Source organism: Leptonychotes weddellii, chromosome 14 (genome assembly GCF_054177405.1).
Source record: "Leptonychotes weddellii isolate Sample4059 chromosome 14, ASM5417740v2, whole genome shotgun sequence".
Lineage (NCBI taxonomy): Eukaryota > Metazoa > Chordata > Mammalia > Carnivora > Phocidae > Leptonychotes > Leptonychotes weddellii.
Window position 1 is genome coordinate 16,953,125 of NC_138382.1, and position 12,575 is coordinate 16,965,699.

General features: G+C 49.5%; 1 protein-coding gene across 3 annotated transcripts in view; it reads left to right on the top strand.

Moving 5' to 3' along the window:
* Positions 1–12,575, top strand: part of PSAT1 (phosphoserine aminotransferase 1) — a 29,043-nt gene that overhangs the window by 14,660 nt on the left and 1,808 nt on the right. For 2 of the 3 annotated variants that reach the window (XM_081802862.1, XM_081802864.1), the window contains exons 7-8: positions 4,956–5,084; positions 11,961–12,098. In XM_081802862.1, the coding sequence (XP_081658988.1) occupies positions 4,956–5,084; positions 11,961–12,098 (267 nt within the window). The remainder of the gene's footprint in view (positions 1–4,955; positions 5,085–11,960; positions 12,099–12,575) is intronic. The other variant, XM_081802863.1, reaches the window with a different exon arrangement.

Consider the following 12,575-nt stretch of genomic DNA (forward strand, 5'->3'; position numbering starts at 1 on the left):
GAACAGGTAAAAAGATGCCTAAGCTTCCCTTCTGTTCCCACAAAACAGTTTTTATTTACCTCGACTAACGGAACCTGTGAGTATAAATTTGTTTTTGTTGTAGTATGAGGGAAAGTAACCTAAGAAGAAACAAAATAACCCCATCCATCAGGGCCACCTTTCTCAGCAGAGTAGGACTGTGGGCCTGCCCAGGGCCTTAGCCTCACTCACCATGAACCCCAGAGGCAGATGTACTTCTGCAGTTAGAATCTTCAGAACAAACAGCCAGGGAGAGTTTTTCCAAGGACTTTCTAGTGTACTTTTCTTTCTTTTTTTTATTTGAGAGAGAGCGTGCCCGCTTGCGGAAGTGTGTGAATGGGGGAGGGGCAGAGGCAGAGGGGAAGCATGGGGCTCAATCTCACATCCCCAAGATCATGACCTGAGCCGAAACTAAGGGTCGGACGCTTCACCGACTGAGCCACTCGGGCGCCCCTCTGGTCTCCTTTTGTAAGCCTCAGCACACAGAATACTTTGTATTGCTTTAAAAAATTAACATGTGTGTTTTTTTTTTTTTAAAGATTTTATTTATTTGACAGAGAAAGACAAAGTGAGAGAAGGAACACAAGCAGGGGGAGTGGGAGGAGAAGCCGCCTCCCACTAAGTAGGGAGCCCGACGCGGGGCTCGATCCCAGGACCCTGGGATCATGACCTGAGCCGAAGGCAGATGCTTAACGACTGAGCCATCCAGGCGCCCCCCAAAATTAACATGTGTTCTTAGCAACGGTTTCTTTTTTTTGTTTTAAAGATTTTATTTATTTATTTGACAGAGAGAGACACAGTGAGAGAGGGAACACAAGCAGGGGGAGAGGGAGAGGGAGAAGCAGGCTTCCCGCCGAGCAGGGAGCCCGATGCGGGGCTCGATCCCAGGACCCTGGGATCATGACCTGAGCCGAAGGCAGACGCTTAACGACTGAGCCATCCAGGCGCCCCCCAAAATTAACATGTGTTCTTAGCAAAGGTTTCTTTTTTTTTTTTAAAGATTTTATTTATTTATTTGACAGAGAGAGACACAGTGAGAGAGGGAACACAAGCAGGGGGAGAGGGAGAGGGAGAAGCAGGCCTCCCGCTGAGCAGGGAGCCCGACGCGGGGCTTGATCCCAGGACCCTGGGATCACGACCTGAGCCGAAGGCAGACGCTTAACGACTGAGCCACGCAAGCGCCCCTTAGCAAAGGTTTCTGAAGTGAGCAGAAACTGCTGGGGTAACCGCTCTTAACTGCTGTGTTAACTGCTGTGTGTCCCGGGCATGTGCAAGTATACAGAGCCATAGATTATGCAAGTGGAACTTTACCATATAGACTGTTCTGTGAATTTCTTTTTTCTCCCCGGCAATATGCCACATACACTATACTCTGCCTTGTCAGCTCAAATGTCTGCCTTTTTTTTTTTCCCTTTGAATTGCTGTAAGGTATTCCACAGAATGGATCTACTGTGATTTATTTAGTTACTTACTAATAGGCCGGCTTTAGATGGTAAACTTGCTGTGTGATGCAGGTGGCCTTTTAGGAGTGAAGGCAGCAATCAGGCATGTTCCATTGGTTAGTGGGGAGAATTGAGACTAAGTTGCAGAGCTGCATAAGCATCCAGGTCCCCTGTATTTTTTTTTGTTAAGATTTTATTTATTTATTTGACAGAGACACAGTGAGAGAGGGAACACAAGCAGGGGGAGTAGAGAGGGAGAAGCAGACCTCCCGCTGAGCTGGGAGACCGATGCGGGGCTCGATCCCAGGACCCTGGGATCATGACCTGAGCCGAAGGCTGACGCTGAAGGACTGAGCCACCCAGGCGCCATGAGGTCCCCTGTATTTTGAAGAGTTTGGATTGTATGGGGGTAGAATGAGAAGCCACAGGGAGAACCTGCTTCCTTGAGAGGGGTCTGCCTCTTGCTGAGGCTTCCCAGCCGAGGCTCCCGGTGCGCGCTCTGGGCAGTGCGTAGAGTGGGAGGGCTTTCTGCTGACCGGCTGCTCAGATCGCCTTAAGCTCGGCAGGGCGCCTGGGCTGTGAGTCTGAGCGTGACAGCCACGGAGAGGGCAGTGTGTGGGTGCTGAGGACGGGCTGGGATTGTGGACCTGCTCTGGGCCTTGCTGCGGCCTTGGATTTGAGTAGTGAGAAAGCACTACTTTCCACTACTTAGGGAACTCCAGGGTCACAGAGCTATGGGTAGAAGCAAAATGTGGCCTCTGAAGAGTACTGTCAGTGAATGGGCACCAAGTGGCTCTGCTTGGATCATGGGGCAGGGTTCGTGGGGGAGCGAGCAGTTTGGGGTCAGATGGGAATTCGAGAGCATTTACTGAACAGAGGGGTGGGCGGGCGGCGTCCTGTCTGGAACACACATCTACACGCGTGTGCTGTGAATCTGTTGTAGCCCCTGCACTTGGCAGCTGTGTCTGTGAGGTTTGGTGCCAGCCTGGCTGCCCCACGAGCAGGGGAGGTAGTGGTGGAGGGTCCCGGAGCCCCTCCTAAACCAGATGCCTTGGTGACTGAAAAGAGCTTGGGCTTTGGAGTCACACCAAAGTCGACTTTGGGGTTGTAATCTTGGCTTTATCAGCCACTTAATGGATGACATTAGCCAAATTCAGCTCCCCAAACCTCATTTTCCTCATCTGTAAAATGGGCTGATGGTACCTCTGACCTCAGGATTATTGTGATCAATAAAAGGGAGAACAGTTAGCCGGATGCCTGGCCCCATAATAGATGGTAGGAAATACTCCTGCCTCTTTCTTCTTTCTCTTTGTGCCTCTGATTTCTCAGTCTTTTAAAAAGATTTTATTTATTTATTTGACAGAGAGAGACACAGCGAGAGAGGGAACACAAGCAGGGGGAGCGGGAGAGGGAGAAGCAGGCTTCCTGCGGAGCAGGGAGCCCGATGCGGGGCTCGATCCCAGGACCCTGGGATCATGACCTGAGCCGAAGGCAGACCTGAACGACTGAGCCACCCAGGCGCCCCTTCTCAGTCTTGATCCAGAGAGCTACAGCTGAGGCTGTAAATTACTCAGGGCCTGTTCTCTGCTCTATTCTTCCTTCCTTTTCTGCCACTGGCTACTATTTCTCATTCCTCAAGCTGGGGAAGTTTCTGGAGAACCTATTACATGGTTTTGGGTGCCCATTGCCTACTGGGCAGCCCGGCATTGACTTCTGCTAACTTCTGGGGTTGGAAACACCTGGGTCCCCTACCTACCAGGTTGTGACAGTGAATGAACCAGTCAGAGCCTTGGGCTTCCCCTGGCACCAGCTTCTGGCTATTAGAGTTTTTCCAGATCCAGTGATCTCCTGCTTCAACCTGTCACAGTGGAAAGAGACCCATGGTGTTAATAAACAAGGTAGCTCTTGTCCAGGGGTTACCATGCTGGATTTTCGCTGGGCATTGACTCCTGGCAACTCAGTTTGCACAGATTCCCATAGGGGGCCTTTGTCCCACCCCTGGAGAGTGCCTAGCTGAGAGCTGATCTTCAGATTCCCAGCTCAAGAGGATGGAGTCTCTTCCCTTGGAGGCCTGTGCTTTCGGTGAGGGGCACACGGAGCCCTGGGCACCTTTTTAAGAGATGGGCTTTCAGAAGACCGCTGGGGGGCGCCTGGGTGGCTCAGTTGGTTAAGCGACTGCCTTCGGCTCAGGTCATGATCCTGGAGTCCCGGGATCGAGTCCCGCATCGGGCTCCCTGCTCGGCGGGGAGTCTGCTTCTCCCTCTGACCCTCCCCCTTCTCGTGCTCTCTGTCTCTCATTCTCTCTCTCTCAAATAAATAAATAAAATCTTAAAAAAAAAAAAAAAAAAAAAGAAGAAGACCGATGGGAAGCCACCCACTGCTCTTCACTGTGTGTTTGGGTTAGTTTTGAGCACTTGGTAACGAAGATGCCGCTAACTACACTCGTGTGACCTACCTGCCACGTGCTGGGCCCTGCACTAAGTGCTTCACCCAACCTGTCACCTAGTCTGTCTCCTATAGTCCTCTTGAGCCCCAGGGTCTTACAGGTGGCAGAGTTGAGATTCTGGCTCAGAAAGGAACCCTCCCAAGCTCCATGCGCAGCCGAGGGGCTGTGGCTTCTGGAACCAGGGACACAGATCCCACCCCGTCTCCTCTCTCTTTCTGATCCTTGCTTCTTTCTGCTGGAATATTGGCTTCATTTTCTCAGATGAGTCTCCCTCGGATGTTCTTACTCTTGACTCACACTGTCACGAACACACAGGGCTGCCTCTTTGTCCTCACTCCCAAGTCAGAGAGTCCCGGGGAGGACTCTGATTGGCCCACTTAGGTCCCCGGCCCAGCTGTGAGACCAGGGGACAAGGGACCCAGCTGGATCTGCCTGTTGGGTGGGAGTGGGGTTAGGAGGATCAGGGCAGCTAAAATGGCTGGTGTCCGCCATAGGGTGGTAGGCCTCCCTCTTTCCAGGTGGGAAAGCCGGGGTTTGGATTCCCAAGATGACTAATGCTGGGTGCTCTTAGTTAGTGGTCCCAGCAGTGAGACTAGAGTCAGGACTGACTTAGAGCTCACGCTCCTAGTGCCATGCCGCACTGCCTCCCGCCAGGTAGTAGAGGGCCCCAGGTGAGGGCTCGGGGGTAGAAAAGGTGAACACTGTGCTTCAGGTCTTCTGCAACCATAGAGTCCACGTCGTGGGCACAGAGAAATAGAAAGTAAGGGCGTGAATGGTATAAACTATGGGAAGGATGGGCAGAGGGCTCTGGGTGTGTAGGAAGTGAAGGGGTTAACCGGGTGGGGGTGGGGAGCCAGGGTCCTGAGGACCCTTGCAGCAATGAAAGAGGTAAGCGTGTTCCAGGTGTTGTGGAGACTTTGCATTAGGCCTGGGGCTGGACAGGTGGGGACCGGTGTGAGGTCCAGAGAGGAGTCTAATTAAACCTTTTTTCTGAGTGCCGTTGCCCTTTTGCAAAGCAGAACTAGATGGATTTTTAATCTTTATTTCAGCATCTACGTCATGGGCTTGGTCCTGGAGTGGATTAAGAACAATGGCGGTGCAGGAACCATGGAGAAGCTCAGCACCATCAAATCGCAGATGATTTATGATGTTATTGATAATTCTCAAGGATTCTATGTGTAAGTTGATGGGCTTTTGCCTCACAGTTTTACTGCTTGTGAATTTTAAAAAAATGTGTATATGTCATGTGCCTTTGAGAAGTGGATGTATTACCCTTTCCTGAGCTGTTGGAAGTGCGGTGAACTGAAGAGTGCTGAGCTCCAGGATTACAGGGCAGGTGGGCCATTCCTTTGTGCATCCCCACCCGGGGAATCCCAGGGCGTGGTGATGTTTCTCACACCAAAGATCTGTCCTGGGAAATCTCAGTTCCTCCCTGTCTGCTTCCTCTATATGTCTCCTGGGGAAAAAGCACGTGTACTTGCTAGAAGCTCTCAGCTTTACCCAGGGACTCCACTGGGCCCCTCAGCCAGGTCACTTACCTTTTTTTTTAAGTTTCATTTATTTGAGAGAGAGAGAATCTCAAGCAGACTCCACTTTGAGCGCAGAGCCTGACTTGGGGCTCGATCCCATAACCCCAGGATCACAACCTGAGCCAAAATCAAGAGTGGGACCCTCAACCAACTGAGCCACCCAGGCGCCCCTAGGTCACTTACCTTTTTAGGAACATTCATTGCTTCCCTTATTACAGGACAAATGTTACCATCACAGGCCTGCCGTCTGTGAAGGGAATTGGCTATGGTATGAGGAGTCTTCTATGATTCGTGAATGTGTGTTGACCACGGGACGAACGCCTGGGAGGGGTACAGACCACGTATGGGTCTTGCCTTAGTCTCCTAGGACTGGTGGAACAAAAATGCAGTAACTTGGTGGCCTAACAGAAATCTGTTCGCACTCCTCTGAGGCCTGAAGTGCAAGGTGTCAGCTAGGCTTTGCTCCCTCAGAGACTCTAGGGAGGAATCCATTCTTTGTCTCTTCCAGTTTCTACTGGCTCCAGATATTTCTTGGCTTGTGGTGTTGTCACCCTAGTCTCTGGCCTCACCTTTGTTGTGTGTCTTCACTTCTGGTCATTGGATTTAGGGCCTACCCAGATCATCCAGGATGATTTATCTCAACTAGAGACCTGTAACTTAATGACATCTGCAAAGACCCTTTTTCCAAATAGGTCACATCCACAAGTTCTGGGGCTTAGGACATGGATATACCTTTTGGGGGGCTGCTGTCCAGTCCCCCACCATAGACCTCTCACCAAAATGCCTGCTTAGAAGCACCTGGTACAGTGCCTGGTACACGAGACACTTAATAGATGATGTTTTCATTTGCGTTTCCCTGCCTTCAAAGTGGCAGGTGTATGAGGCTTTATGCTGTGTGTGTGTGCGTGTGTGCATACACACATGTGTATATTTGTGTTTGTACACATTTGTACACACACATACTCCTTTACCAAGCCTTGGACCTCCTACTTAGTGACCATTACTCTTTGGGTTCAATGATAGTAACTGACTGATAGTAATGGGAGAATGTACATTCTTCTTTGACAATTCATGTGCCACATGGGGTGGACAAACCAATGCTTTGAGCCTAACTTAATACATCCCCATGACCACCCAAGGGTGGGGGGTGGGGGTGTACTTTCGTAGCAGATAGGATAAAGCAGCCTGTTACTGCTACCTCTGCCCTTAAAATGCTTGTTGCCTGTTCCTCTGAGTTCTTGGCGTGCAGTGGACCTCCGGCCACAGGCCCTGTGGGGAGTTGGGTTTGGCTGGACGCCTTAGCCTTTAGGCTCCTCTCCCACGTGCAGTCTGGAGGAAGGGGTGCACACTGCTTTCTGCGGGCTCTGGTTCTGTTTGACAGAGCCAAGTGCAGACTGGGGGCTTGGTAGATGGTCCAAGGAGTTCACAGCCAAGGTCTAAATAGTAGTTACAAGCTTGGAGCAGTAAGATGATACGGCTTTGCCTGTAGGGGGTGTAGGGGTTTTTGGTTGTTTTTTTTTTTTGTTTTGTTTTTTGAATGAGCTTGAGGCTTGGGCATGAGTAGAGTTAGAGGAGGGCAAAAGTACTTTTAGGAATTTTTAGGAAGGCAGGGAATGGCCCCTGCAAAGGTACTGAGGAAAGAAAGTGTATTGTGTTTGGGGAGCAAAGAGTGGGTTGCCTGGAGGGGATGATTGTGCTGGATTAGAAGGAAGGTCTGGAAAGGTCTAAAAGACATGTTTAGTCCACCTGTTCAGTCCTCTGTTCACCTGTCCACCCATCTACCCATTCACCCACCCTTCTATCCATCATCCACCCATCGTACCCACCCATCTATCCGTATCCACCCCTGCACCCATTCATCCATCCATCCACCCACCCATCTACCCACGCACTCATCCATCCATCCATCATCCACTCACACACCCATCCATCTGTTCATCCATCCATCCATCCATCCAGTAAATGTTCCTGAGCACCTACTCTGGGCTAACTGTGTTCTAGGCCCTGGGTTACCCAGAAGAACGGGGTATCTTTTCTGACTCCCAAAGAGTGCTCAGAACCTGAATGTGAGTAAAAGCACTTGGCTATTGTGGAGGGGAGACCAAATTTTCTATTAGCTTTTGGCTCCATTTATTTCTCAGGAGATGGGTAGGCACAAAATGGAAGGACGGAAGGAATGATAATGCGTCTGGAAAACTCCAGGAATTAGAAACAAAACAAAGCATAGGAGGAACTCTGGGAATCCCTGGAATTCCTTTTCCCTCAAGCTTCTTAAACTCCAAGCACCCAACCTGGCATTTCCCAGAAGGCAGCGTGCTGCAGCCAACATGGCAGGTGGGTTGTCTCCTGGGAAATCAGGTCACCTCCCACCCAAAACTTCTCTTTTACTTATGGATGGCCTCGACCCAGAATTTTCATCTTCTAGAGTACACCTCTTTCTGGGAACTTCCATCCTCCCTGGGCTGCCCGCCCAGAAAATGTCACCCCGGTGCCTGACATTCCTACGGGACACTGTTATTGGAGTCAGTTCGCAGTTGGGTGCTTGCTAGCTCTTCCTGGGGTCACTTGGATTTTCAGGCAATTCTCCACTTTTCTTTCGATCTATAGAAATATTGCGCCAAAAGGGAGGTGAACAATTTTTTAAAGATCTTATTTATTTGAGAGAGAGAGAGAGAGAGTGTGCACAGAGGGAGAGGGAGAAGCAGACTCCCCACTGAGCAGGGAGCCCGATGCGGGACTCGATCCCAGGACCCTGGGATCATGACCTGTGCTGAAGGCAGACGCTTAACCGACTGAGCCACCCAGGCGCCCTGGGAGGTGAAAATTTTAAAGAGGAATACCAAGTAACCTAGAATTAGAATACTGAACACAGTTCTGGGCAGTTTCCTGGGGGCTGCACCGGAGAGCCTGGCAGGGATATTGAGACTAGATGAGACAGCCGCGAAGTCCCCGCCTTCATCCATGGCCTAACCACCCATGTGTCGCTGGTCGACCCTGACTTGAGCCCACATGGATAGTGCAGCATTCTTGGCAGAGAACCCCCCTCTGTGCCATTTATTAGTGTGTGACCTTGAGCCAATGACCTAACTGCTCCAGACTCTGTTTCCTTATCTGTACAGTGGGTGTAATGATGGTACGTACTTCTTATGACTGCCTTGAGGACTTAAGTGAAAATCCATGTGAATAAAGAATATAAAACAGAGCTTAAGAACACGGGCTCCGGCGTGGGTTAATTTGCATAAAGCATGAGAAGCATTACTTGGCATCTAGGGAGCATTCCTTAAGAGTTAGTTCCTAATATTATTTTGGGTTACTATGGAAAGCACTCAGACTGCTGAATTTTGATCTTCTAAAGGTGTCCACGTGATAGTGTCCATATCTAGACCTGAGGTCACCTTTCTTGCTAGCTTCATGTGGGGACCAGACCCTAGGAAAGAGGGGAGCGTGTGATGGGTCTAGCGATAACCCTGACATAAAAGGAAGCAAGCAGAGCCCTAGCGCTTTACAGATACAAACACTTTATTGTCAGCACAGCCTTGTGAAGCAGACATTAAGCCTATTTTCCAGAGGCACAGACAGGTTAAGGTGACAGCTGGGAAATGGGAGCAAGCCAGGATATGCACATGAGGAGCATCATGGGGGGCTGGTTCCAGGGTCTTTTTTTTAAGATTTTATTTATTTATTTGTCAGAGACAGAGCGAGAGAGACAGTACAAGCATGGGGAGCGGCAGGCAGAGGGAGGAGCAGACTCCCCGCCAAGCTGAGAGCCCGATGCGGGGCTCAATCCCAGGATCCTGGGATCATGACCTGAGCCGAAGGCAGACGCTTAAACGACTGAGTCACCCAGGGGCCCCCTGACCAGGGAACTTCTTTAGAAGAGCTTTCAGCAGGTCTCTCCACCTTCTGGTGTTCCCACACTCCATTCTCTCCTCTGTGTACTGTTGTTCTTTTTCTAAAATTCACATTTCATATTGTGGAAACCCGATTGTTCCTCATGGCTCAAGGACCCAGTCTAGTTCCCACTGGTGTATCTCCAGGGCCCCCCCACCGTCCAGGCCGTACCCCTGGCCAGGAAACCCAACACTCCAGTTCCTGGAGTTCTTGCTGGGGGCCCCCCAGGCTTTTGTAGACGCAGTTCTGCCAAGAATGGCCTTCCTTCTGGCTCATGCGTCCAAACCTTGCCACGTCCCTCAGACACGTTCCCACTTTCTCTCGGGCAGAATTCCTTGCTTGGCTCTGTGCTTCTTGCTGTTACAGACCTCTCACGTGGCATGTTAATTCCCTACACAGCTGTGTCCCTAGATTGGGAGCAGTTAATCCCCTTGAATCTTTGTTTCCCTCCCTGAGCCTTCTCCCAGAGACCTTCTTGGGTGCCATGTAAACATTTGTTGGGTGCCGACTCACGGCTCTCATGATACCATCCACTTTCATGGTAGGATGGGTCCATTTGGGGTGGGGCTGAACTGTAAATAAGTTGTTTAATTCTTCCTCCTTTTAATTTTTTTTTCTTACATTAGACGTGCTCTTTGCCATGCCACCTCTATAATTGGACCCTCCTGTGGGAGCAGGATATCAGGAGGGTAGCCAATGAATTTTTAATTTAAATGTCAGCCATGAAACCTACCACCTCGTGAAAGGGGGAGGTGTGCGGAATTCAGGCTCAAAGCCCATTACCAGATATTTGGTTTCCCTTCTTTTGCCTGTAGGTGCGCACTTGACTCTTATTAACTTTAGCAGGAATTATGTATGTGCCCTTAGGGGAGAGCATGACTTTTCATGGGGGCTTCCTCACACTGCTTTTATTTGCTCTTTAATTTTAATGAATCACACCCTGTACAAGTGTAAGAATAAAACAGGGCGAGCTTGAAAATGGGGAAGGGGTTATTACATATTTTACTCCTTCTTTTATTCTGGAATAGATGTCTGTTCTTCCATTTGTCTCCTTTGATTGTCCATGGAACATAATTTTGGCTGCTTATTTTTCAAATCGGAAACTGAAGTCAAAATACTAACCTTTCCTAGGTAAAAACTCACACGTCATTCGTTTTTGAGAGTTTGGATAAGCCTTATGCAAAATGTTGGGACCAAAAAGATGCATTTGTTGAATTTAACGGATACTTAGGTTGTTTTAATACGTTCCAGACACTGTTTTATTTAAAAAATTTTTTTAAAGATTTTATTTATTCATTTGACAGAGAGACACAGCGAGAGAGGGAACACAAGCAGGGGTAGACCCAAAGGGAGAGGGAGAAGCAGGCTCCCTGCTTCGATGTGGGGCTCGATCCCAGGACCCTGGGATCATGACCTGAGCCGAAGGCAGACGCTTAACGACTGAGCCACCCAGGCGCCCCTCAGACACTGTTTTAAACTGTATCAGTTATCTGTTTTTGCATCATAGAACACACAAGACAGTTGTTAGAGCAACAACCATTTTTTTCGCTCATGACTTTGGGTCAGCAGGCTGGGCTGGGTTTAGCTGGATGGTTCTTCGGCGGCTCTCACCTGGGATGTTTATTCAATCAGAGTCAATGGTAATTCACCTGCAGCCAGTGGTCTGCAAGTGACCTCACTCACATGTCTGGGAGTTGGTGCTGGCTGTTGCCGGGCTTTTTTCCAGCAGGCTAGCTCGGGCTTGCCTACATGGCGGCCATGTTTTAAGAGGGCAGGTAGGGAGGCTGTATTCCCCTTGAGGCTTAGGCTTGGAAGTTGCATAGCGATCCTGATGCTGCAGTCTCTTGGTCAAAGCAAGTCGCAAGGCCAGCCAGATTCAAAAGGTGTAGAGAAGGGCGCCTGGGTGACTCAGTCGGTTAAGAGGCTGCCTTTGGCTCAGGTCATGATCTCGGGGTCCTGAGATCAGCAGGGAGTCTGCTTCTCTCTCTCCCTTTGCCCCTCCCCCTGCTTGTGCTCTCTCTCAAATAAATAAATAAATCTAAAAAAAAAATGGTGTGGAGAACTAGGACCAGCACATTTTTTTTTTTTTTATTTGCGAGAGAGAGAATGGGAGACAGAGACCATGAGAGGGAAGAGGGTCAGAGGGAGAAGCAGACTCCCCGCTGAGCGGGGAGCCCGATGCGGGACTCAATCCCGGGACTCCAGGATCATGACCTGAGCCGAAGGCAGTCACTTAACCAACTGAGCCACCCAGGCGCCCGGACCAGCACATTTTTTTCTCTAGGCTTGTAGAGAGAGGTTCACTCACGTCGCCGTGTGGTTGCCATTTATTGGAAGCTGCATATATGTCATGCCACTGAGCTATCACAGCTAGTCTGAAATGAAGGTATTAGTTCCATTATTCAGTAAGGAAACTGAGGCTCATGGAAATTAAGTACAAGCCATACAAGGGAATGCTAACTCACTGTTCCATATGCAAGAGTGGTCTCCTTAAGTAAAAATTATCAATGTCCTGCGGCAGATTTTTTTAAATCTTCTATTTGTATTGACAAAATATTTAAAGCGATTTTTCTGTTCATTTGTTAATGGTTGTCGCACATTTCAGAGAAGTAACTGGAATAATATGTTTTTCAGATGTCCAGTGGAGCCCAAGAGTAGAAGCAAGATGAATATTCCATTCCGCATTGGCAATGCCAAAGGAGACGATGCTTTAGAAAAAAGGTTTCTTGATAAAGCTCTTGAACTCAATATGATCTCCTTGAAAGGGCATAGGTGAGTGTACATCCAACCCAGAAGCTTATCAGAGAATTGGTTTAGCTTTTCTCTTCTTTCGTTCTTTCTTTCTTTTTATTTATTTATTTATTTATGTGACAGAGAGAGACACAGCGAGAGAGGGAACACAAGCAGGGGGAGTGGGAGAGGGAGAAGCAGGCTTCCCGCCGAGCAGGGAGCCCGATGCGGGGCTCGATCCCAGGACCCTGGGATCATGACCTGAGCCGAAGGCAGACGCTTAACGACTGAGCCACCCAGGCGCCCCTTCTCTTCTTCCTTCCTTTCTTTTTTCCTTCCTTCCTTCCTTCCTTTTGAGAGCTAGAGCCCCCACACAAGTGGGATGGGGGTGGGGTGGAAGGAGAGAGAGAATCTTAAGCAGGCTCCATGCCAAGCAGGAGCCCGAGGCGGGGCTCTGTCTCAGGACCATGAGATCATGACTTAAGCCAAAGTCAAGGGTCAGATGCTTAACCTCATGAC